General features: G+C 47.4%; 3 protein-coding genes across 4 annotated transcripts in view; 2 read left to right on the forward strand and 1 right to left on the reverse strand.

Annotated features, from left to right (window-relative positions):
* TIAM2 (T-cell lymphoma invasion and metastasis 2) overlaps positions 1 to 1328 on the forward strand; it is a 537146-nt gene extending 535818 nt beyond the window's left edge. For both annotated transcript variants that reach the window (XM_006882752.1, XM_006882753.1), the window contains one exon: positions 733 to 1328. In XM_006882752.1, the coding sequence (XP_006882814.1) occupies positions 733 to 1328 (596 nt within the window). The remainder of the gene's footprint in view (positions 1 to 732) is intronic.
* Positions 1329 to 2041: 713 nt separating this feature from the next.
* Positions 2042 to 24421, reverse strand: part of TFB1M (transcription factor B1, mitochondrial) — a 68316-nt gene continuing 45936 nt past the window's right edge. The window contains exons 6-7 of the mRNA XM_006882810.1: positions 5707 to 5834; positions 2042 to 2279 (exon numbers count right to left, since the gene is read on the reverse strand). Of these exons, the coding sequence (XP_006882872.1) occupies positions 2042 to 2279; positions 5707 to 5834 (366 nt within the window). The remainder of the gene's footprint in view (positions 2280 to 5706; positions 5835 to 24421) is intronic.
* On the forward strand, positions 20131 to 20769 carry CLDN20 (claudin 20). Its single transcript, XM_006882792.1, has one exon. It carries the CDS (start codon positions 20131 to 20133, stop codon positions 20767 to 20769), a length of 639 nt encoding a protein of 212 aa, XP_006882854.1.

The following is a 24421-nucleotide window of genomic DNA, read 5'->3' on the forward strand; positions in this document are numbered from 1 at the left end:
TTGGGGATGAAATAAAAATAATTTATATACTTTTTTACACACATTAACACTCAGCCCACCGATTCCCAACCATTTGTGTGTTCAGTACAGCCATGTTTCAGGGGTGCTGTCTGTCTCTGGGGATCTTTTCTCAGATTAAAGCAAATCCACTGCCCAGTAAGCTGCTCACCTAACGTTTGAGTTGCTGTTGCCAGTACGATTACCTACAAGAGCACACAGTGCGCCAGGCACTAAACCCTTAACAAGAAGGGTTAACACCGTAGATGCAACACTGGCTAAAGGATCGAGCCCGGCGGTGAGATGCTTCAGGCTGAGGCAGAGCTGTGTCTGTTCACGTGCTGCTGTGATGCACCCAACTTGATGGGACCGAATAACATCAGACTATTGTTTGGCATAAAGATGGACTCAGGGAAGGGTTTTGCTTTAATAGTTAGAGATTTCTTCTGGGCAGGTTTTGGGGATGGGGGGCTTTATTGAGCTTCAGGAGCTCGGGAAAGTCAGGATTGCATGAGAATTTGAAATTCTACATCCCCCTCTTTTAATCAAGATTCTCTGAAATTATCCTTTTCCCTTCTTACTTTTAGTCTTATAAAATGTATAACTTCTTACTCTTTTTTTCTTGGTCAGTTTGACCTTTTAAATTTACTCGTGGGTGGAAATCCATGTGCAGCAATGGTTTGTATTTTACAGCTGTTTCTGTATCTTAAGGGAAATATGTTTTTCTGACCACAGCGTCATCCAGATCCCTCAAAATGCTGAAGAAGTCGTCCAGCAGCGAGTGGACGGGCGAGACGGGCAAGGGCACCTCGCTGGACTCGGACGAGGGCAGCCTGGGCAGCAGCGGCTGCCACACGGCCGAGAGCCGCCAGGACTCCAAGGGCGAGTCGCCGGTCAAGGGCCTGCCCGAGTTTGCGGACAGTCTCGTCAAGGAGAGCGACATTCTCAGTGACGAAGACGATGACTACCAGCCGGTGCTGAAGAGCGGCAGCCCCACCAAGGACATCGAGATCCAGTTCGAGAGACTGAAAATCTCCGAGGAGCCCGACGCTGGCCTGGGGGTGCAGGAGGGCCAGCCGGGAGGGGAGCACCCCAAGCTGGTCCGTGCCCATTTCTGCCCCATTAAGCGGAAAGCAAACAGTACCAAGAGGGCCAGGGGCACCCTGCTGAAATCCCAGGTCCATCACCAGTCCCTGGACAGCCAGTCTTTGGAAAGCGCAAACAACACGGATTTAAATTCTGTCCTGGAGCGGGAGTTCAGTGTCCAGAGCCTGACGTCGGTGGACAACGAGGAGTGCTTTTATGAAGCAGACAACTACGGGAAGTCATAGCTGTCACAGTCCATCCGTGGCAGTCTGTGCATACGCGGCCCCGCTGCCCCACTGCCCCACTGTCCTCGGGGGCTGCCGGCGACATGCACCTTCAGGACAAGGGATCCTCTGTGGGATTGTGCAGTGCGCACCGTCCCACGAGAGCTGTAAAGACTTAAGTTATTTTAATTTATTGTAGATCAGACAACTAGATGACAAGCGGTCAGGATTTGTAAATGACTTTGTTTCTAGCCCTTTTGACGAGGCCTCAAAATGCTTTCAAATCCGTACAATCCAAATGCACTCTATTTTAAGTTATGTGGGAAAGGTGAGGTGCAGAAGCTCCAATTAATAGCTTTTTTATTAAGTCTCCCCCCCCTCCCCAAATCTCTGGGCATTCCCTTTGTGCTGTTAGTTTTTGCTTTATTTAAAGCAGATTTAAGTTATTTTTAATGTGATCTAGGAGCAGACTGTGGAGAGAGTTCATTTTCGCCAGGCTGTAATAGATGCTGTTTATACTAAATGTGTCATATCTATGCAGTATATATATTAAAAGAAGGCTTGTACTGTATCTTAATTGATGCTATTTATTTTCTCTACCAACCTGTACAGTAAAAAGAGAAGAAGTCCTCCGTGGTCATTGGCATTTTTATTGTCATTCTGTAGAAGATGAGTGCACAAGGCACCAAGCCAGCAGGGTGACATGTTATTGACTAACAGAACAGCACGTGTCCCTAACTCTCCTCACCCCCCTTTTTCTCCTGCTCCATCTTGCTTCTACAGCCCTTGAGTTCTTCTCGGAAGTTGTAGTCAAAGAGTTGAGGGTCTTCCTCACACATTTCCCGGTATACATCACAGAGTCTCTGAAAGTGAGCCATGGAGAGGTGGCAGGGCCGGAGTGTGGGGTCCACGTCGGCCAGGTGGAGCAGTCTTTCAGTGCTCTCCACACGCTGAGCTTCAGGGAATAACATTCTGAGGGGGAGAGGGGGGCGGGAAAGAAAGAAATCTGAAGAAATTCTGTGAGTCATGAAGCTGCCTTCTCGCACATATCTGCAAAGGCTCAGTTAGGACTTCCCGACGCTGGGCAGCAGTGCTGGAGCCTCCAGCCACACCAGGACACCACCGATGACCCTGAGTCCATGTGGGCCGGCCCCACCTGCAAGGTGCCCTCCTGTGTCCACAGAGCGAATAGAGTTCCCAAAGCTAAAATAGCTCTGATTGTTAAGGTATGTTCAGGGTAACATCTGCTGCTTGTTGTGTGCCAGCGAGCCGGAACCGACCCATAACTGACCCTTCAGTGGGTTTTCTGAGACAGTCAATCACACGAGATTTCCCATCTTTCTCCCACAGAACAGCTGGTGGATTCAAACTCTGTGCCTTTGGGATTTCAGCACAGCTTCTTACCAACAGAGCTCCCTACACCGGCTTACCTGCATTCTTTTAAACTATGTAGCTGACTTACCTCGATTTTGATATTAAAGTTGTAATACTTCTTGTTTGGAAGCAGGAGCAGCATCTGCTTCTTAAACAACATGCCTCCGGAAAAGTTGTAGAGGGGCTTTAGGCATTTTGTTCATAAGGTCACTATGAGTCGTGCTCGACTCGACGGCAATCAACAACAACAACATACTTCTTGTGGGTATTAATACCGTTTTGGTACTGTATTACTGGAATAATGAATCCAATTTGAAATCAGCAGTCTTCAGAACTTGTCATCCCAACAATGTGACCTTTATAAAGCAACGCTACAAAGCAGCTGACATAAAGATAGGAACCTGGGCCCCTCTTGAAGCTATTTTGAAGCCTTTGTTTGAATAATTAATTCAAGGTCTGCATTACACATGATATGAGAGTCAGATAGTTTGAACTGTCTCTGAGACTGACTGACTGAAGGGTCGCAAAGGCACTCTGGGCTTTGATTCTCTTCTTTCAGGTCCCACAAGGCCTTCGGGGCACATTGCACAAGCGATGCAGCGAGTTGGAAGAGATCAGTATTTGTGTCCATTCCAAAGAACAGTGGTCCCAGTGCAGTGTGAAAAGGATCTAACAATATCATTAATATCCCACACAAGTAAAATGTTGCTGAGGATAATTTAAAAACAAAAAAAGGTTACAACAGTAGATCCCCAGGGAACTGCCAGAAATTTAAGCTGCATTCTGAAGAGGCCACGGAACAAGGGATATCACTGCTGATGCCAGATGGATCTTGGCTGAAAGTGCAGGGCACTAGGAGCTGTTTACCTGTGCTTTACCAAATATGCAAAGGTATGCATCGTAACAACTTATGGATAACACTGTAAAGAATGCGACTTCCAGAACACAGACTGCTCATGACACATTTGTACAAAGACCAATAAGTAGCTGTTCTAAACAGAACAAGGACATACTATGTATCGTAAAATCAGGCAAATTATACATACTTTGTGTCTCTTCATTGTTGGGTGTCACTGGGTCAAGTATGACCCACAGCGACTCTTTGAACAACAGATCCGAACCCCCGCCTATTCTGTTCTATCCTCACAATCTCTAGTGCCCATTGCTGCAGTCACTGTGTCAGTCCACCTCTTTGAGGGTCTTCCTCTTTTTTACGGACCTTCCATCTTTTCAAGTATGATGTCGCTTTCCAAGGAATCGCCTCACCTAAGTACACGTCTGAAATATGAAAGACGAAGCTACGGCATCCTGGCCTCCAAGGAGCACCCGGGCAGAACTTTCTCTGATACACATGTTTGTTCTTCTGGCAGGCCATGGTCTGCTCATGACTCTTCGCCAACTCCACAGCTCAGAGGCATTGGTTGTTCTTCTGTCAGCCTTATTCATTGTCAGGTCTTTTATTTATTGTCCAGCTCTTTTCACTCGTCTTATTCAACCTGTGTGCTGAGCAAATAACCTGGAAGCTGGACTACATGAAGAAGAACACAGCATCAGAACTGGAGGAACTCTCTTACCCACCTGTCCTATGTGGATGGCAAAAGCTAACTTGCTGAAAGTGAAGGGAACTCGAAGCATTCACCGAGACGACAGAGTACAGCCTTTAGTATGAATTACACCTCAACATAACCAACCAACAAGCCTCACAAGCTGACCAGTCAACATCAAAATCAAAGAAGAAAAGATTGAGGCTGTCAAGGATTTACTTTTACTTGGATTCATTGTTAAGGCTCCTGAGAGCTGCAGTTGAGAAATCAAATGCCACATCACACCGAACAAATAAATATACTACAAAATATCTCTTTATGCATTAAAAAGCAAAGAGGGTTGACCTAAGCCATGGCATTTTCAATCATCTCATGTGAAAGCTGGATAATGAATAAGGAAGACCAAAGAAGTGAAGACTCTGAATTACAACGTTGACAAAGAATACGGAATACGTTGTGGTCTGCTAGAAGAATGAACAAATCCGTCTTGGACCATGTGCAGTGAGATGTTTCTCAGACTCGAGGCGGGTGAGACTTTGTCTCTCACACTCCGGACGTGGGCGGCCAAGTCAATGGAGAAACGCATCATGCTTGGGCAAGAAGGTCAACAAAATAGAGAGCCCCAGTGAAAGAGACTGACACAGTGACTCCACCATGGACTCAACCCCAACACTGACCATGTGGACGCTGCAGGATCCAGAGGGTCACTCTAAGACGGCACTGACCCAACAGGACCACCAGCACCAGAACGTTCTCTAGATTGTCACCGAGCATGAATTCCGAGTGGCCGCTTCAGCTCATCACAGCACAGCGGCTCCAGACCTCTGTCTGTTGGCTTGGTGGTGCCTGCACCCCACCCGGAGGGTGCTCTGGATGTGCTGGGTCTTGGACCAGAAGCAGGCGCTCTCCACGAGACAGAAGTGGCCACATGAGGACTGTGACAGCAGGGCAGAGGCTCGGAAGTACTATCTGCTTCCTCCAACTTCATTAAGAAGTTGAACAGAGACAGAGAAGGCACTGGAAACACCTACTGAGACTGGCTGGGTGTGCGTGAGGAATCCGACCCCCAGGGCTGCCACTGTTCACTGTGCAGTTGCAGCCTCAGGGTGACTGATAAAAACCAACCTAGAAATGGCATCTGAGGAGAAGGGAGGGTTTAGCTCTTTCCTCAGAGGTAGCCCAGCTCCGTTCATCACAGGATGTGAACGAGCAGTAATGATCACAGACAACTTCAAGAATCAAGCAACAGAAATTCTTAACGATTCGTGACTCAGGAGACCCACCGAGTGTTAAGTTTTCAGCAGGTCGCTAGGTCCTGTTTATTCCAGAGAGCTGGTGGGTGGGTTCAAACTACCAACCTTCTGGTTACCAGCTGGGTGCAAGCCAAATGTGCTACTCAGCCGACCTTCAAAGTTTTGAGTCCTTAGAAGTGATTTGGGACATGATACAGACCGTCCCGGAGAGGCAGCTGGCGTCCTTACCTGAGCCCTCGGTAGCAGTATTTCCTCCTGAACTGAAACGCGTTCAGCACGACCTTCTCCACCAGCTTGAACGGCTGCTCGATCTGGGGTCGGATCAAGGGAGTGAAGTGCACCACTCCCACATCCACCTGCGTGGTAAACAGACACCAGTCATCTTGTTGTTTTGCACCATCAAGGTGGAATCCACCTCTCGCTGACCCTCCAGCAGGTTTTCAGAGGCAGTCAGTTGTAAGGAAGTAGAATGTCCATCCTCCTGTGGAGCAGGTGGTGGATTCGAACTGCTCACCTTTGGGATTGCAGCGTAGCTTCTCACCACTAGGCCACGGCACCACATGGTCAAGCTGCTGATGTTTGTACAGCAGGGAGGCAGCGTGGTCAAGGGCATGTTTCCTGAAGCAGCCCTTCCCCGGCACTGCACTTGAACCTTCTCAGGCAGTGAGGTGCCCGCAGCCGGGTGCGAGACGCCTTAAGGATGGGAGAACCGCTGGACCCAGGCCTGACGGGCACCTCGCTTTAAGATGCAGTTTTACAATGGCCTTTTAAAATGCACCAATATTCATTAAAGTCAGTGGGCAGGTAACAGACGGCATTACGGTATTTTATTCAGCTTTTCGGTGGGGGAAAAAAAATCAGCTGAAGCAGCAGTTCTGACTATAAAGCAGGGCTCCAACCACCGGAGCAACAGACTGCAGGCGAAGGCACCCTCGGGACTGCTCAGTGCTAAATGCTCCAGAAAGGGGCTCACTGAGGACACCCCACGTTCAGCACTGATGCTGATTTCTCAGCTGGACAAGCGGCCTCCTAGCTCTGCGATAGCAACTCTAATTGGCCTGGAAAGGCTGGGTGGAAGGCAGGGAACAAACGGAAGCCACCCAAAATGTTCCTGCCGGGTGCTGTCCAGCTGCAGGGAGTCTGTCGTTATAAAGAGATGAAACTTCTCAGGCGGATCTGATAGATTTCTCCTCGGTCTTGTTTCCAGAAAGGAATTGTAAGGATTCGTGTGAGAAGAACAACATTAAAAATGAAGACATGGGGAAATGTAGTCAAAACTGGGGCCACGGGCATGTTGGGGGGACAGCTGCACTTGTTCCCCCAGTAGCACGCAGACCCTACAAATGTCAGGAAGGAACCCAGGCGCAAGGCGTGGGCCGGCACTGCCTTCCCTCAAGAACCTACCTTCCACATTTCTAAGAGGTGGGTTTTGGCAGTCCCTGTTTCTAAGATCCCTTTCGCTAGAAAATTCCTCAAAAAGTTGGCCTCTGATACATGTCTATTAGAGGGAGCTCTGGTGGCCTAGTATAAGGAACTGCGCTGCTAAACCAAAGGTACATGGTTCAAATCCACCAGCTGCTTTGTGGGAAACAGATGGGCAGTCTCCTCCCGTGTGATTTGCTGCCTCTGAAAAGCCGCTGCAGGGTCAGCTATGGGTCAGTTCTGATTAGACAACACACAAAGACAACAATACATGGCAGTGGTTTTCTTCTTTTGTCTTTTTCTACTATTTACAAAATTTGAATACACTGTTTTCAAGAACAAATTATTTCAATTTCCCTCTCTCCCCCACCCATCAAATTGTACAACCCCATGATTAATCCCCCTTCCCCCACATCCTCTTTGTCTTTATTTTTTAAGGTGAGATTAAAAATAACTGCATATGACAGGAGACTTAGTGGGCAGGGCCTAGAAGGCCTGTCTCTCAGATGGGCCGAGGGTATGTGAGCAGCCTGCGGGCAAACAGGCCCACTCGGGGCTTCCCTTCTAGGACTGGTCACTGACCCACCCTGCAGGGCCCTGCCTGCTGGACCAAACGCAGAAGCCTGTGGGGATGGTGTGGGCCGGTGAAGGTGAGGGAGTTCCGTGTGGGAAGTCGAGAGCTGCCCACCAAGCGGCCATGCTGCAAAGAACAGCATCCGCCTCCCCCCTCCAGCCCTCAGACCCTCTTAGTGGGGACTGTTGTTACTGTTGTTGTGCATTCAAGTGAGAACCTACCATAGCTGACCCTCCAGAGGGCTGTCAGAGGCAGTAAACCCCACAGTAGGAACCTGTCCATCCTGGTGGATTCTAACTGTGTGCCTTTGGGATTGCAGCGGAGCTTCTTACCACGCCAGCACGGATGTATGTCCATTTCTAAGATTAGTTCTTGGGAACAATGACTCTCCAATGACAGTACTCAGTGTTCCAGGTGAATCTGAAGGTGCTTTAATAAAAGTTGGGTCCTGCACTGGTTGCCAAGATGTCATTCCCCAAATACAAGCCATCACCCCTGAACACCCTACCTGCTCCCCTTGACCCAGCTGAATACAACATATCTCCGGAGACCCGGCAGGCTCAAACCGAGCAGCTGGCCATCAGATCCCGGCTTAAATGGAACTGTCTGCTTCAGCTCAACAACCACAACCGAGATCCTGCCTTAACTCATTGGACCTGTGCCAGATCAGCGAATGTCTGTCCCATGTCAGGCCCCTCCCAAGCTCTCCCTCATACGAGCTGTGTTTGGCATTGGGCCCGTCTTCTTCTGGTATTAGGTTTTCAAAACCGAGTGAGATAGGAAAAAAAAACTTATCCAGGAAGGAAAATTGGAATGACCATTTAACATCTCATATTAAGTCTGACAGAGATGACTATGTATTCTTGCTTAAATAAATCTTCTATTAATCATTAAACAAAAAGTTGGGTCCCGCGTTTGCTCCCTCAGCTTCATCTAGTGTAGTCATGAACGCTGTCTGTGGTAACTGAGCGTGCTGGGCCAGGAACAGAGCTTTCCACAGACCCTCGCAAAGTACAAGGCAGGGGCGTCCCAGAGGCTCACTATCATCTGGGGAGAGAAGCACTGTGGAGGGGCAGGGAGTAGGGAGTGAGCTCGAGGTGGGGTGAGGCTGGAGGGCCAGCCCAGGGGACAGCAAGGGTGGCTCCATCTTAAGGCACGTGTGATGGGAAAAGTGCGAGTGGAGGATGGGCAGACATCACAGCCACCCCAGACTTTAGGGTCCCCTCCACCTCTTCTCCCTCGACTTGGCCCAAGATGTGGGCCAACCGTCCAGTGAGTCGCAACCTCTCTTTCGGCCTCACCTGCCCGCCCACCACTCTGGACTCCCACCCTCCATGTCTGAACTTGCTGGCCTCCCCGTCTCCACCTCTCTCCTTCCAGTGGGAGGCCTCATCTGGTCTCTGCGTCTTCCACTTCTCCCAGACTGCACGGGGAATTCTCCCGCTTCACTGGGGGATGTTCAATCCAATACAGCCTGTCCCCCTCCACAGAAAACCTTCTGGCAAAATCTGCAGTAAAATGTAACCCTATCTACGACAAGCCCACGAGATGTTAGCATGCTACGCACTATTTGGGACTTCAGCCCCCAGCTCGGTCACAGTGATGGCTTGTTCCCCTCCAGCGCAGGAGGTGCCTGCCTCACTTCCATACGTTTCAAAATGTGGCCCCATTTTTATTTGCCTGACTTTATATTCCTTTGAGAAACGTTCCAAGTAAGCTTTATTTAATGCTAAAGTTTTAAAGTCCTGCCCAAATGTAAACCACAGAGGTTAGTCAGCTGAAACGTGAATGCAGTTTGAGACTTAAGTTGGTTAATACAGCGTACCTGAAGGAAAATTTCCATTCACAGTCAAATGTGGCTATGATATCATGAAGAACCTTACGAAAGAGTATAAAACAATCCCTTCTAGTAAAGCTCCATCCTTCTGTGGGGACCCACCACCCACTCTCCTCCTCTCCCTCTCCCGGCAAGAGCACTCTGTCGTCTTGCTCAGAATGATGGAGCCCATTGCCCCAGAACCCTGGCAAAGCTGCTCTGTAACTATGGTAACTGATGGAAGAATGCTTTCTACTTATAAGTGAATGCTTACTTAAAATCGCAACTATTATTTTTTTTTTTTCTTGCTTCACTTTTTTTTGGGTGAGTTTCAAGTCTATTAAAAGGTTTGGTTATGGAAAGGAAATCAATACAAAGGTAGAATGCATTTAAAATATTCTGGTTTAATGCTGCCAGACCATTTCTAAACTTGCTGTATCAGGATGACCTACCAACATTTCAAAGGAAAAGACTGATATTAGTATTTCAGCCACTGGCCCTCAAATCCACTCTAATGTCAATACACCAGAATGTTCAGTGTTCACGTTCAGCGGTCACAGGGTCACCAGGCCCTGGGGGCGGATGTGGATTTCCCAGGCCAGGCAGGCCCCAGTCATGACCAGCTTTGGACTCACAGCCCACCCGGGTGAGCAGCTTTCAAATCTTAAACCTCTTTGATTTACACCTCAAATCTCGGGCCCACATGGTACATGGAAAACACCGGGCAGCTCTCCTCTGTCCTACAGGACACGTGAGTCACAGTCAGCCTGACAGCTGTGGGTCTGAGGATGTACAACCTGACTCTGGACTCATAGTATGAGGGACAGTGAAGTGTCATCCACGTGGAAAAGGACAGAAACAACGCTCACTGTAGTGTCCATGTCAACACCCCCCCCCCCATGGTTCCAGACTATCAGCAGATAAGCAGGCTATGGCGTGACCATGACCGTGGGCAGTGGACAGAGGTGCAGATTAGAGACGAAGACACCAACAGAGGGGACTAGTGGTCAGGAGGTCACGATCTCATTAGCTGTGATGCTCAGAGCCACACTAGCTGGTGAGAGAAGAGAAAGAGCACAGGGATAAGCAGTGATGGCCTGAGATGACAGCAGAATAACCTCTTCCAAGAAGAGACGAAAGGTAAGCCACGGACTGAAGACAGAGGTGAGAAGGGGGTCTCTGGGGAGGGTGGGAAGAGCGGGGGTAGCCGTGGCCTGAGGATGCGGGGAGGTAAGAAGGGGGGAGGTTTCTGGGGCGGGAGGGAAGGCTGGCTGTGGTGCTTTTTGATTGGAACACTTTTTTGATTGGGAGACTTGGAAGAGTTATGTGCAGCATCAGGTGAAAGGGTGAAAGATAGTAAGAAAAGGTACAGTCCTGGTGCAGGGGTTAAAGCACTGGGCTGCTACCAAAAGATCAGTGGTTCGAACCCACCAGCCCCTCAGCAGGAAGATGAAGCCGTCTGCTGTGTAGAGACCTTCAGCCTTGGAAACCCTTGGGGTTCTACTCAACCCACACGACACTGAATCAGATCTGACTTGACGCCAGTGGGGCACCTTCCTGTCTGTGTGGTGCTATGTTCCTCCACCTCCAAGTATGCCTGGTGGTCCTGGGTGCCTGTACCCGGTGGACAGGCCCTGCTGGAATGCCACAGCCCCCACTCCTCTTGGCCTCTAGGTAATGGGAGAGGGGACCAGCCATTCAGGTATAGAGTAACCAGGTATGGAGTCAGTATGCATTCTGTACAGAAAGGAATGAAGCTCAAAGTTTTGAAAATTCAATTATTCTGCCTGAATCTTTGTCCCAAACTCTACTCAAGGGCAGAATTTCACTATCTCACTATCACACTTCCAAAGTCACAGGTTTGCACAGCATTCCAAGAACCACACCTCAACATAGTCGCCCTCCGGGGCCACACATCTGCTTCACTATGATGCCTGCTTTGCCCACTTCTGACTTGATGTCTGGCCTGTCCTCCTGAAGCCAAATTCAGTAGTAAGTGGACCTTATCCTTCACCTGTTCTCTTACTCAAGGGGTCTGGGGGCTGCATAAGCCTCCCTCCACATCACCGGAGGAGTGGAAAGAAAGAAAAACAATTTAAAACAGAGGAAGCTCTCAACTATGGCAAAATCCCCCTTGCAAAAGCAAGAAGGAAACCCCCTTTCCCCACCCTCCAGTAACAAAGACCGAGCTGCGGGGACCCGAGAGAAACATCACAGGGAAGGAGCCAAAGACAAGGGGGCAGTGGGGGGCAGCAGGTCCCGCTCACAGAGGACATTCTGACGCAGTCCCCATGCCACCGCTGAGTGAGGACACTGGCTTTAAAAGTCCCGATGTGCAAAGAGCGTGCTATGGTGAGATCACAGATGAAGCGTACCATAAAGATGAGGAAAACAATGACCTGATTGTGCTCAAAGCTGATACTGCTCATTTACTAACATTGGATCAGAAGGGAAACATTATTGTGTATTAAATCACTAAGTTTGTGGAATTGCACAGATAACTATTTTTATTCTGAAATCTTTCAGGTAGAATAAAAAGCACAACAAAGGAAAAAAAAAATTGTACGTATGAACACATTTAATCCAGACCCGACTTTTCACTCAAGTTAAAGGAGCCCTATTTTAAGAAGGCCAGTGGCTGGACCCATTACAGGCCCAGAAGAAAAGAGTCACTGGGTGGGTGAGCGCATCGGTATGTTTACTACAGCAAGACAATCCTTGGGTGGGCAGGGGGCAGAGACCAGGTCCAGAGAATAATCTCAATGCCCTCACTGACTGAATCTGCGTCTATACTCGAGTCATTACTGCACAGATGGCCAATTCAAACCTGCTTGATGTAATTCACGAAACATTAGAAGAATCCAGTGACACCCACCCAAAGCCACCCCTTGCCCCTCCTGGGGTGCGGATCACCTCTCAGCCTTTCTCATCCCTGAGAACCTCTTATGAACCAGTGACCTATTAAACAAAACTTGCTGGGGAATTTCCAGGAAAATGCTTTCCTTCGTGATGAAAGGCTTCGCCACTATGCAGCATTGAAAAACAAGGAGCTCATGAAATACTATGCAAAATGGGTGACCCTGGAGGACATTATGCTGAGTGAACTATCTCAGTCACAAAAGGACAAATACTGCATAGGGCCACTGTCATAAAACAGGACTGACATCAGGGTTGAGGGAAGACAGAAAAGGAGGGGAGGAACGATGTATACTGCATTGAAACAGAAGAGGGGAAAAACAGTTTAAAAGAGACAGATGAATGGGTATTCTTGTCATTACAGAAGTCCAGAGTGAAGGCTGCATAGTGGAATGGACTTGGGGGGAGGGACTGCATAACAATGAAAAAGTTTTTCTTTCTTTTCAAGGAGAAGAGTGAATTGGGAGGGGGTGGTGGAGAAAAGTGCAACAATGAATGACTGGAAAACCCAAGTCTCTGTAAACTTTCATTAAAATTAATAACTCGGGATGAGGCTGGGAGGGTGCAGGGGGGACTGTATACCAATGAAGGAGTTTATCTTTTGCTTTTTAAAGAGTAGAGCGAACTGGGGATGGGGGTGGGGTGGTGGGGAGAAAAGTGCAACAATGAATGAATGGAATTCCACAATCTCTGTAAATGTTCATGGAAATTAAAAATAATAATAATAAAAGGGGGGGAAAACACCCCAAAATAAACAAAAAAGACTCCGCCATATCCCTTCCCCTCTCCTTGTCACTAAGAATGTCAAAAGTCAAAGGGAACTGTTACCATGCTGAGCCTGCCAAAGAGAGGGGCTGTTCCTCCATTAACTCGTGTGGGGAAACTGTGGGTAGAACAGGTTTGCGGGAAGATCAGGAGTTGAACCGTGCAACCCATTAAGGCTAAGACAGTGGTCAGTGATGGCAAGTGGGGAACTGAATCCAAAACCCAAGAGTTCAAGGTAAGAGAGAAAGTTCAAGGTCAGGAATTTCTCAGCCTCATGTAGAAAATCCTCTTGTCTTTGCTGTTATGTGCCATTGAGTTGCCTGTGACTCATGGTGACCTGATGTATAACAGCTCTGAACCCAGACTTATCCTGAGCCAGTCTCACTGACTCCAACACACCTAATCCCATTGCCGCAGGTATCATGTCAATCCATCTCATCCGGGGTCTTCCTCGCCTGGGCTGTCCCTTCACCTTCCAAGTATGATGCCCTTCTACTGGCCCTTCCTGTCCGCGTGCCCAAAGTATGTGAGATGGAGCTTCAAAATCCTCGCCTCCAAGGAGAAACTTGGTTTAACCTTTTTCAAGACAGACCTATTTGTTCTCCTGTCGGTCCACAGTATGTTCAATACTCTTCTTCAGCACCACAACTCCAGGACATCAATTCTACTGTCATCCTTCGTCACTGTAACCCTCTTTAACGCTCACCTCAGAAGACGGTAATAGCAGTAAATTCTCTCTCTATATGCCTAGGACTTCCCAGTTCCTTTTTAAATACAAGAATGTCTTCCTGATGATAAATATATAGTCAATGAAAAAACTTGAAGTGTTTCAGAAATTTTCACCTTTTAGAATAGACAATACTTTCTAGGACAGTTTTTCTCATTAAGGCTGAAAAGTAAACAAAAGAAATTTTTTCAATCCCAGAGGTGAGCGGTTCAAATCCACTAGATGCTCTGCTGGAGAAGGAGGGACAATCTCCTCCTGTACCAGTCAGATCCGATTTGACGGTATAGACACAAAAATAATAATTAAAAAAATAATAAAAAAAAGAAATGTTTTGAACAAACAGATGGGCTGTTTTTTTTTAAAAAAAAATTTTTCCTAGCTTGTTTATTGGACATAGATAGTATATATACACTTTTTATTGAAATCTGTAAACTCACAATTCTGATACATTAAGAATGCTCTGCTTTTGTATGCAATAAATTCTATAAGAAATCAAAACAAAAAAAAAGAAAAAGAAATATGGGCTTTATAAAAGCACGTGTGTAACTATGCTCTTCCCTCCCCTCCCCAAAAATTAAAAGAAACGGGTGTAGGTCTAGAACAAGGGGGTTAAGTTTTGGGGGGAGAATCTAGTTCTAATGGAAGTTTCTGAATCCCTCACTGGTGACCCTGACAGCAGGTCACCTTCCAGGGGTGCCTGTTTGGAAGACTCAAAGCAGACCCACTTACTGATGCACCTCAAAGACAGGCATCCTTGGAGGTCCTGTTAGGTGCCAACATGATGTAGGGTAACTGGACCCATCAGTCGGCAAGATAAACCAAGACTGTAAGGATGTTTCTTCCCATATGGCAACGCTAACAGTGATACTTGATTCGACTCATCTCTCTTCCACCCATGAGCTGCTGCACAGGAGAAGGAAGGCAGCCTCCTCCCACGTGGTTTACGGCCTGTGAAAATGCACTGGAGGGTCAGCTATGGATCGGTTCTGACTTGAAGGCACACAACAACAATTCCATCTAGGCGTTATACACAGAATTATTTTTCTATTTCTTTTTCCTTGCTGTGCGCCGTCGAATCGTATCTGACTAACACTGGAGGAGATTGTCCCTCTTTCTCCAGAGGAGCATCTGGTGGATTCGAACCATGTGCCTTTGGAACTGCAGTGCAGCTTCTTGCCACTAAAAGCCAACAGAGCTTCGTATTTTTATATTTCTATGAAATGAAATTTATATATCAAATCGACATTCACGTCCAAAGGAGCGTAGATACAGGAAAGGTAAGCTATTTAGATTTATAAGAGATAAAAGCAAGTTAACAAAGAAAAATCCGAGTAATTAAAACATGTGCCTTGCTAGTCACTACAATTAAATTAAAACCCAAATCAATGCATTGCCGTCAATTTGGAATCTGCCCCAGTGGGTTTTCGGAAGCTGTGAATCACATGAGAGGAGATGGCCCATCCTTCTCTCTTGGAGCTGCTGGGGGATTTGAACCACCAGAGAAGCCTGACTCCCTATGGATTACACCACCAGGGCTCCCTCTGAAAGACATAATTCACATCTAATGTGGTGAGAACAGCTGTAAAAATGTAAACACCAAATCACAGGTTTTTCTATAAAGCCAAACTACCATTAAGTCAATTTAGATTCATGCTGTGAATTTACAGCTTGTAGAATAAAAACTGAACTGACTTTGTGGCAACTGGCTGAGGGGGACAGCGTGAGGACCCACAGGGTCTGGAGGTGAACGTTGTCTGAACGAGTATCCACGGTTCAGAGTTTCGACGTTTAATTTCAAGCAGACTTGACCATGTTTCAAAGAATGCCTAGCAAAACCCACAAGTCTGACTGAAAACCCCATTCCATTCGCACTTAGTTTATTCTGACCACAAGGTGCCTTGAACAAGTAGCGAAAATGTGAAAGGAGAAAGCTTCATTCTGAGTAGGTCAAACAAATGGAAACGTTAAGACTGCCAGTATCTGTGACATCTGAGATGCACCTCCAGCCATTCTGTGTCCTCTCCTCTGCCCAGCCACCCTGGGTCCTCTGTCCATGGCACTCTCTGAAGGCTCTGACTTGGTAAGTTTTATCCCTGAAAACATTTTCTGTGATTCTAGTCAACAGCCGTTTCTCGCTTTTCTTTCTTTTATTTACTTAAAACATTATTTTAAAAAACTCCTCTGAGCACTTACTGTGAAAAGAGTGAAGTTACCAATTTTGTGCCTCTGAGTTTTGGACAAATTAACATGCAGCACAGACAAAAAAAGAGAGTCTCAATTATCATTTACAAAAGCATAGTCTGGTTAAAAATATTGCAGACCGCATTGTTTCATTTAATTGAGGACCATAAAATAATAAACTCTATTTTCCAATATGAGATACAAAGTCAAAAAGAAATTATAACTCTAAGCCTGCAACATGATATTAAAGAAAAGAAAGCCTATTTTGTGAGCGCCCAAACATTCCCTCCTCTGTACACAGCGACACAAAGGCATTTCAGCTTTCAGGTTTCAACAAATCCTGTTCTAACAACAACTCCCTCCCTTCCCCGCCTCTCCTTTCTTAATTCTCCCACAGCTCAAAAAATGAGATGGAGAACCTGGTATTTATCTTCCAGCATCATCAGCAGTTTCTACCTCTCAGAGGTCCATGTTGTTCTTTATTTGCAAGCTAACTCGTTGGCGCTTTACCACTAATAATCGGCATCTCTGAGATGAGCCTCCCGTATCAGCTTTCTCTTCACTGTCTCTTATTGGGGTTCATGTGAAGACAAGTGGCAGAAGGCGTTAAGACACGGAAGATTGTCAACAAAAGGTATGGCAAATGAGAAGCTTCTATCTCTAAGACGTAGAGAAATATCTTAAGGATTATTTTGCTTGAACCAGAAGCTGTGACTCTGCTTTCAAGTGCTAGTTTTGATAGAAATGAATCTTGTCTGAAATCCTGACTTTGCATCTCAGTGAGAACAGGGTTTTGTTGGGCAAATAAGCTATGAGTTTAATACCCCCAGTTCTGTTTTGTGTGCCCTGGGGAGCTCTGAGGGGTTCTCTACTTGGAGCTACATTTTGCACTTGCTGTCTCTCAATGTTTCTCTGCTGCAAACACTACGAGTAAAACAAAGTAAGGCTTTATTCCCTCCGAGATGGAACCTAGCAAGAAAAGGCCATAAAACTATGATGCATGTGGCTGGAGAGAGAAAACAATGACCTCCTGGCAATAAAACAAAAATGCCAGTATATTTTCACAAAAGAACAAGAATAGTCACCTTCCTTTTGCAGAAGAGATTCTAAGTTGTCTACGCAGTAGAGAGAATGCAAAGCCCAATATTCGACAGTCGGCGCTAAAGGCAATGTCAGACTTTGATCCAGGTCTCGGCCGTCCATAATTTATCACTGTCAGTACTGGTTAATTATGATGAACAGGCTGTCGGAAAGTCCGAATTACACTGGAATGTAGAAAATGCACTTGCTAATGGAAAAAGGACGTGTCTAATTGGGGAGCAGAGCTTAGTTTGATCAACATCTCAACGTAAAAAAAAGAAAGAAAGACGGGGGAAAGTGCTGTTAGGGAGTTGTCTTGTCACCTTGCTTGGGCAGAAGCCTACACTGGGTACCATGGGGGGTCTGGCTGAGATGTAGTGAGCGGGCTGGGGTCCAAAACACTCAAACCCCAAACTAAAAAACAGCTGTGAAAACACCACAAATTGTGCCTCAAGTTTTTTTTCTTAAAATACTATTGTAAAACAGGACTGACATCAGGGTTGAGGGAAGACAGAGAAGGAGGAGAGGAATGATGTATACTGCATTGAAACCTATGAGGGAGAGAACTGTTTAAAAGGGATATATGATTGGATATTATTGTCATGTCAGGAGTCCAGAATGAAGGCTGTACAGTAGAGTGGACTTGGGGGGAGTGATTGTATGTGACTGTATAACAATGAAAGAATTTTTCTTTTCAAGGAGGAGTGGGGGTGGACAGGGAGGAAAGTGCAACAATGAATGACTGTAAACCCTGTCTCTGTAAACTTTCATTAAAATGAATAAAAAAAATATATTTTGGCCTAAGAGAAGAAATTTAGGAAATGGAGAATAAGTGAGTTATAAAATAGCTGGCATTTTATAAGCACAGTGCTATTTCTGGATACATCTGAATGAGAGTCTGAGGTCCAGGGCTGAACTTGTAAGGAAATCAATTCTGTTATCTACCCAGAGTACACAATTTGATACAGGCATGAATTGACAGTACGTGGGATATGTGACCAAAGCCACCTACCTTTCTGATGGGTCATCTGAAGTGAACCACTTGCCCTGTTAATACTTTATAGAGCTGAGGGTTTTTTTGGTTTGTTTTTTGTTTGTTTTCCTGGTGGTAAGGTGGGTGACATTTCCCTCCAGGTACGGGGGCTCCCTTGCTCTGTGTGATGCTTGCCTGGGAAGCACACAAGAGCACAAGGGTTTTGCAAAACCAGGGTTTTGCCCAATTCATGAGGTCAGAGGACAGGAGAGAGTGAGACAGGGAGAGACGGAAGCTCTGTACACTATCCAGTGCTGCTGAGGACACAGTGGACACTGGGGACTTGCTGTCTGCGGACCTTGCCCACAAAGTCCTCATGGGCAGGATGACAGCAGAGGTTTCCATGGACATCAACTAAAGAGTCCAAATACCATTAAATATCAGTTGTCCCATGAAATAAAAAAATGAAAACCTGAATACTAAAGTCAGCTGTGGGGGTTTCTGTGGGTGAGATAATGGTCGAAGCCCCTAGAAGGCCCGGGTTGACATGTTGTTGTTGTTGTTAAGTGCTGTCCAGTTGCAGGTGACTCATAGCGACCCTATGAACAAAAGTCCTGAATACCTCCTGTATAAGTTTTGTCCTTTCTCCAGGTTCATAGGATTTCCCAAGGCAAGCTATCGTGGAAGTGGATGCCACTCCTGCTTCCAAGCTTGTTTTAACCGGGGAGCTCCACCAAACACTGTCCACCATGGGTAACCATTCTTGCATTTGACTCATCAGTGTCACAGTGTTTGGCTTCACAGCAACCACGCGTTACCTCTGTACAGTAAGTGACATATCTTACATAATCCTGTGACACACACTAGTGGCTTCTCCTCTTCAGAAGGGAGAGCTGTGGCCAGTGAGCTTTGGTGACGTGCAGAGCTGACCCCGGGTCGGGACTCAGAGCCCGTCGGCTTCCCGGGGGACATCCATCAATGGTGACAGAGCCCCTCCGCTGGAGCAGCTGACACGTCATTCGGAACCACAGAGGCCACTGTGGGAGGATTCCAGAAGCCACTGGATTCCTCTCAGGTAGGTACTGGGAGACGGGGCAACTGAGGCTGCAGCTGAAGACACAGCCAGACCACGGCCAGTGCCATCTTTCCGCCTCTTACAAAACGAAAAAGCAGCAAGTGATTGCTAGTGATCTCTGGCTATCCTTGGTATGTATTTTCAGGGTTCAATGACAGAGCTTTCAGAGGCATCACTTCTACAGCGGATGGCCCCGTCTGGGTCAGGAAACGACTCTGGTTCCAAATGGAAATGAGCTTACGATCTGATAAGGCAAAGCCAGTGGCCGGCGGCTGTGGTCTCGGACCTGACGGGAAACCCGGTCTCTGCAGGGTAAGGGTCGTAAATGGTGCTCACCCCATGGCCTCCCACTTCTCCTGCCATGATTTGACTGGGTCCTGTGCCTGTGGCAAGTGCTCAATCAATAAGTGACTTGCTGAAACCATTTGGTGAATGTGGAACGAAACTCTTGTGACTCGAACCCACTGTCATCTGTTCTTTCTGATTTGCAGAGACCCACTGTAAACCCTAATGGAAGGAGCCTTTCTCCCAACTGGCCGCTAATGGAGTCGGACCTCCAGAGAAGCCAGGCCTTTAAGTTAACAGCAGAACTCGCTAGCACTGTGCCATCAGAGCACCCTAATCAACCATGGAATAATAATATTTTATTATTTTTGTGTGTGTGGACCATCATATCAGATCTGACTGGTACAGGAGGAGATTACCCCTCCTTCTCCAGCAGAGCATCTGGTGGATTCGAACCGCAATCTCTGGGATTGCAGTGCAGCTTCTTGCCACTAGGCCATGAGAGCTCCCTACCACCAAGCATTTTAATGAAAAACAGTCAATGTGTGGATTCTTAGTCAAATCCTACAGCTGGAATCCAACAGTTGTCTCTCTCCTGACCAGTAGGGGACCTGGTGGCTTCTGGGGCACTTGGCCACATTTGTTGTAGGAAGACCCAGCTCCTTCTCTGTGCCAGGAGACAGGGGTGGCACCTCCCATGCCAGGCCTCAGCCCCTGCTCATTCTCTGCTCTGCTCACTGCATATCACTCTCTCTCCCCAGCCTCCAGTGCTCAGCGCTCCACTCCATCCGGGCAGCGCACCATCCTAAGCCAGCACCAGCCTTACCGACGCCACGCCATGGCCTGGGCAAGGATCCAGCTCTTTGCTTTCGGCCTGGCCTTATCCGGCGGCTCTGGGGTGCTCGCGGCCACGCTTCTGCCCAACTGGAAGGTGCACGTGGACGGGGGCTCGGGCATCATCACAGCCCTGGTGCAGATGCAGGGGCTGTGGATGGACTGCACGTGGTACAGCACTGGCATGTTCAGCTGTGCCCTCAAGTTCTCCATCCTGGCCCTGCCCGCCCATGTGCAGGCCGCCCGGGCCGCCATGGTGCTGGCCTGCCTCCTGTCCGCACTCGGGATCTGCACATCCACCGTGGGGATGAGCTGCACGCGCCTGGGAGGGGACCCCAAAACCAAAAGCCACGCTGCCTTTGCCGGCGGGCTCTGCCTTCTGTCCGCGGGGCTCTCAGGCCTCATCCCCACAGTGTGGTACACCCAGGAGATCATAGCCGATTTCCTGGACCCCATGGTGCCCGAGGGCAGCAAGCAGGAGCCCGGGGGTGCACTCTATGTGGGCTTCGTGGGGGCTGCACTGCTGCTGGTCTCGGGGCTGCTGTTCTGCGCGTCCTGCTTGCGCATGAAGCCACAGGCCTGGGTCCAGGCGCCTGGGCAGCCGGACAGCGATCCATCGTATGATCGCAAGGATTATGTGTGAGGGCCTGCGTCTGCGTGGACTGGGGAGCAGCCTCTGGTTCTACTGTAGATTGAAATGATGCTCACCGCTCACGACCGAGGGTAAAGTGCTTGGAAATCCACTTGGTGCTGTGGAAGGCCAACAGAAGGACCATGTCCAAGTATAACTGCGTCTGCTTTAAGATTATTTCCCCATTACTATTTCTATGTTTTGTTTACTCTAAAGGTTTGCAACCGAAACAAATACTGACTATATATATAAGGTCATTAATGATTTTTAAAAATTGGTACAACTTCCAAGAAGGTACTTAACTGGACTTTATAAAAGGATTGAATTGCCAAGTCTCAGAAGGACCCTGCCCAGGTGTGAATCGAGAAGAGCACCTCCTTCTTCTACTGTGTTGGCCAGCGTCCCAGTGACCGAGTTTTTCTGAGGCCACGCTGTAAGAGGGCACAGGGTGGAGGTACAGGCCGCCTCACCAGAGGCTGCCCCGATGGTCCCCACTGCGTCCTCACCTCCCACTCGTTCACCTTCAAAGTCCACGCACATTTGCAAGAGTTGAGGACAATACATTCAAACTAAGAGGCGTGGAACTAAAGGGGAGCGGGGAAACAAACACAAACTAACATGTGCAGGACTCTTAACATACAAAGTACAAGACACATGACAACCAAAGTTTGTGCCAAGAATGCCCCCTTCTGCTGCTGGCAAAAAGCTTCTGCAGACTTAAATTCACTGTTTTGGATTTCTCTCCATCTCATTTAATCCATTCATTAGTATTTGGATAATAAAGTTCACTTTCAAAATGCTAGGTTTTCCCCTTTCAAATTTTATTCTACTTAACTAGGTTATTGTGGCTTTCTTACAGATGAGCTGCTTCAATTGTTAAGGGACGTGAAAATATTTTTAAAAGCAAAATGTATAGAATAAATTATTTTTAAATGATTAATCAAATTATATATGTTAAAATATTTTAACATTAAAAAACCTGTTTTTTCTATGACGCAAAGGAAACACTACACTCTTTCCATTGTACTAATTTATATTCAGTCTTGTTAACAACATAGCAGTAAGAGGAGAAAGCCAAAGACATTGTACATTAATAAATTCAGAAGTGCATGAACATATTTTATGTGAGTAAATAATTTCCATTTATGTGGAGAGGAAAGATCTGTTCTCTCTTTTACTTGCTAAATTATTGTTCTCTTCTGCAATAATGCCAATAGGTGTGAGTGGGAACAGCTGAAATGAAATGGCATCACTGCAAACGGGAATTAGGAAGGGAATCCTGTAAACATTGAAATGACGGTTTATGTCTAAAGTCTGGCTTCACGGTACAGAAATGTGCTGCCAATTCAAAGGTACATGGTCCACCAGCTGCTCTGCGGAAGAAAGCTGCTCAATCTGTGCAATTTGCTGCCTCTTAAAATCAGCTGGCGGGTCAGCTATGACCTGAAGAGTACACAACAACTTCCTTTTGAGTGCCTTTATTTCCTAAAGAAATAGTCACTTAAATGAATCCTGATAAAAGTAATGCCAATGTGATAAGATTACTTTGAAATCTACACGGTCATCTCACTTTGCTCATGTGACTGGATTTACATACAGTCTGCACATCCAACAGTCCTATATTACATTTCACTTTCTGTGTCCTGGGGATAGTGGTCTACAGAATACAAAAGAGAGAGCCAGTGCTAGAGTGTTTTCTTCCAACACAAGACCCCGAATTCTCAGAAAAGCAGCTGTTTCCTGTAAAATAACCCTATCCAACCAGCTAACAGCATAATGAAAAGGTGTGCAGGCCTTCCATCCCTACCTGGCTTCACCTGCTCGGATTCTCACCTGGACCACCCAGGCTGGCTCCCAGCTTCCTCTGCGCCCCTCAGGGCTTGGTGCAGCACCTCTGTGAGCTGAACTCTGAAGTCTGACACAGACATCTTGGATTACGCAGCCTGGGAAACAGGACCTTAGTTTTCTCAGTGACTGCTCACTGTGAATGCTTGGTGACATCTGCCCTTTGCTCTGTCCTTTGCACTTACCAACCACTCAACCCTAGCAGGCAGGAACTCCTCCTGGCAGCTTCCAGGGAGAGAGAGGGTTAAGCTGGTCAGTGGGAGACAGGATCCAGCTTGAGGATACCAAGCCGCAGAGTGGAACCACCTGGGTGCTAGCCAGGGCCCAGGCCCGTGTAACCGGCCATCATCACTTAAACTAAGGCTTGCTCACTTGAGAACGAGGATGAAAACAGCTCCTATTCATTGATGTTGTTGCTGTGTACTGCGGAGTAGGAACTAATCACAGCTGACCCTCCAGTGGGTTTGCCGAGATTGCAAACAGTGCAGGAAGAGACTGTCCGCCTCTCTCCCCCCCGTGCAGCTGGTAGATTCAAACTGCACAGCTGTGGGCTGGTGGTGCAGTTCCTTCCCACTAAGCCACAGCTTCACTGCTGTTGGGCGACTGAAAAGCCTAGTACACCCCAAGCAGAAGGTGCAGGGGACTATACCACAAATGTGGACAGTGAATGGCATAGCCCTGTGCATTTCAACTGGGGCCACGTGGGTGACCTTGTTGGTGGTATGACATGGACCCTAAGGTGGCACTAACATCTAGTGGGCAGAGGGTGGTGGTGTTAAATCTCCTGGAATGAACAGGGCAGGGGTGAGGGAATCCTGGCCGACTCTAGCTGGATGTACTTCAGTATCTGTTTCTCTGTGATTAAGAACTTACCAAAGCAAAAAGAACAAGGTCTACGTACAACATACCAAAACCAGAACACGGTGTTCATTCCATCCACAGAGCAGACAGACCCATATTTATCACTGAATGATGTCATCTATTTTATGTTTATTGAATGTAATCATCTAGTAATTTGGGCAAAAAGACTTTACGGCTAGAGACGTGAGTTTAAGAACAGGCTGGAGTTGAGAGGAATCAGGTGGTGCCAGAAGCTGGTGACAGGTCTACAGGTAAACATCAGGGAGGGCGGTAAGAGGGCCTCCGGGCGTAAGCCTGCGTGAGCTGGCAGATGACAAAGTCATTAAGATGCTGATGGACGCTACAGGGGAGAACAGGCCTGAGGAGGACAAGACAAGGGTCCATGTGGGCATGCACTTAATGGCATCTCTTGTCTACCCGCTGCATCGACACAGCCGCCTTCCAGGTTTCTGAGGCTGTAAAACCTTTACAGGGAGGAGACCGCCCACCTTTCTCTCATGGATGGAAGAGCTGGTGGATGCGAACCACTGATCCTTCCGTTAGCAGAGCAACGTGTTAACACACCGCGCCACCCAGAGAGCCTGTACTTCCTTATGTTTCTTTTACCACTGTTTTCAGCCACATGACCCCCTCACACACTGGCGTTCCTGACTCGAGGATTTTCATCCTGGTCTAGCATTTTGCCATATCATTGTCACATTTCACATAGACATGAAGGAGTTATATGCAGAAATGATATTTTGTTTCTTGCTTCCTGGCTTACACTCATGACTTATTTTATTCTTGGGTGGCTAAAGTGTAAGATTAGACTGTGGTAGTAAATATTCCTGTCTCTATGTAGCACTTGTGGCAAGAAGCTAGTTTCTCCGCAGAAGAAGGATGCCCAATCTCCTGTGCGAGTAACCTCCTCTGAAAACCCGCAAGAGTGTCAGCTATGGGCCGGTTCTGACTCTAAGGT

This window comes from Elephantulus edwardii, unplaced genomic scaffold (assembly GCF_000299155.1).
Source record: "Elephantulus edwardii isolate Elephantulus edwardi_28Jun2011 unplaced genomic scaffold, EleEdw1.0 scaffold00024, whole genome shotgun sequence".
Lineage (NCBI taxonomy): Eukaryota > Metazoa > Chordata > Mammalia > Macroscelidea > Macroscelididae > Elephantulus > Elephantulus edwardii.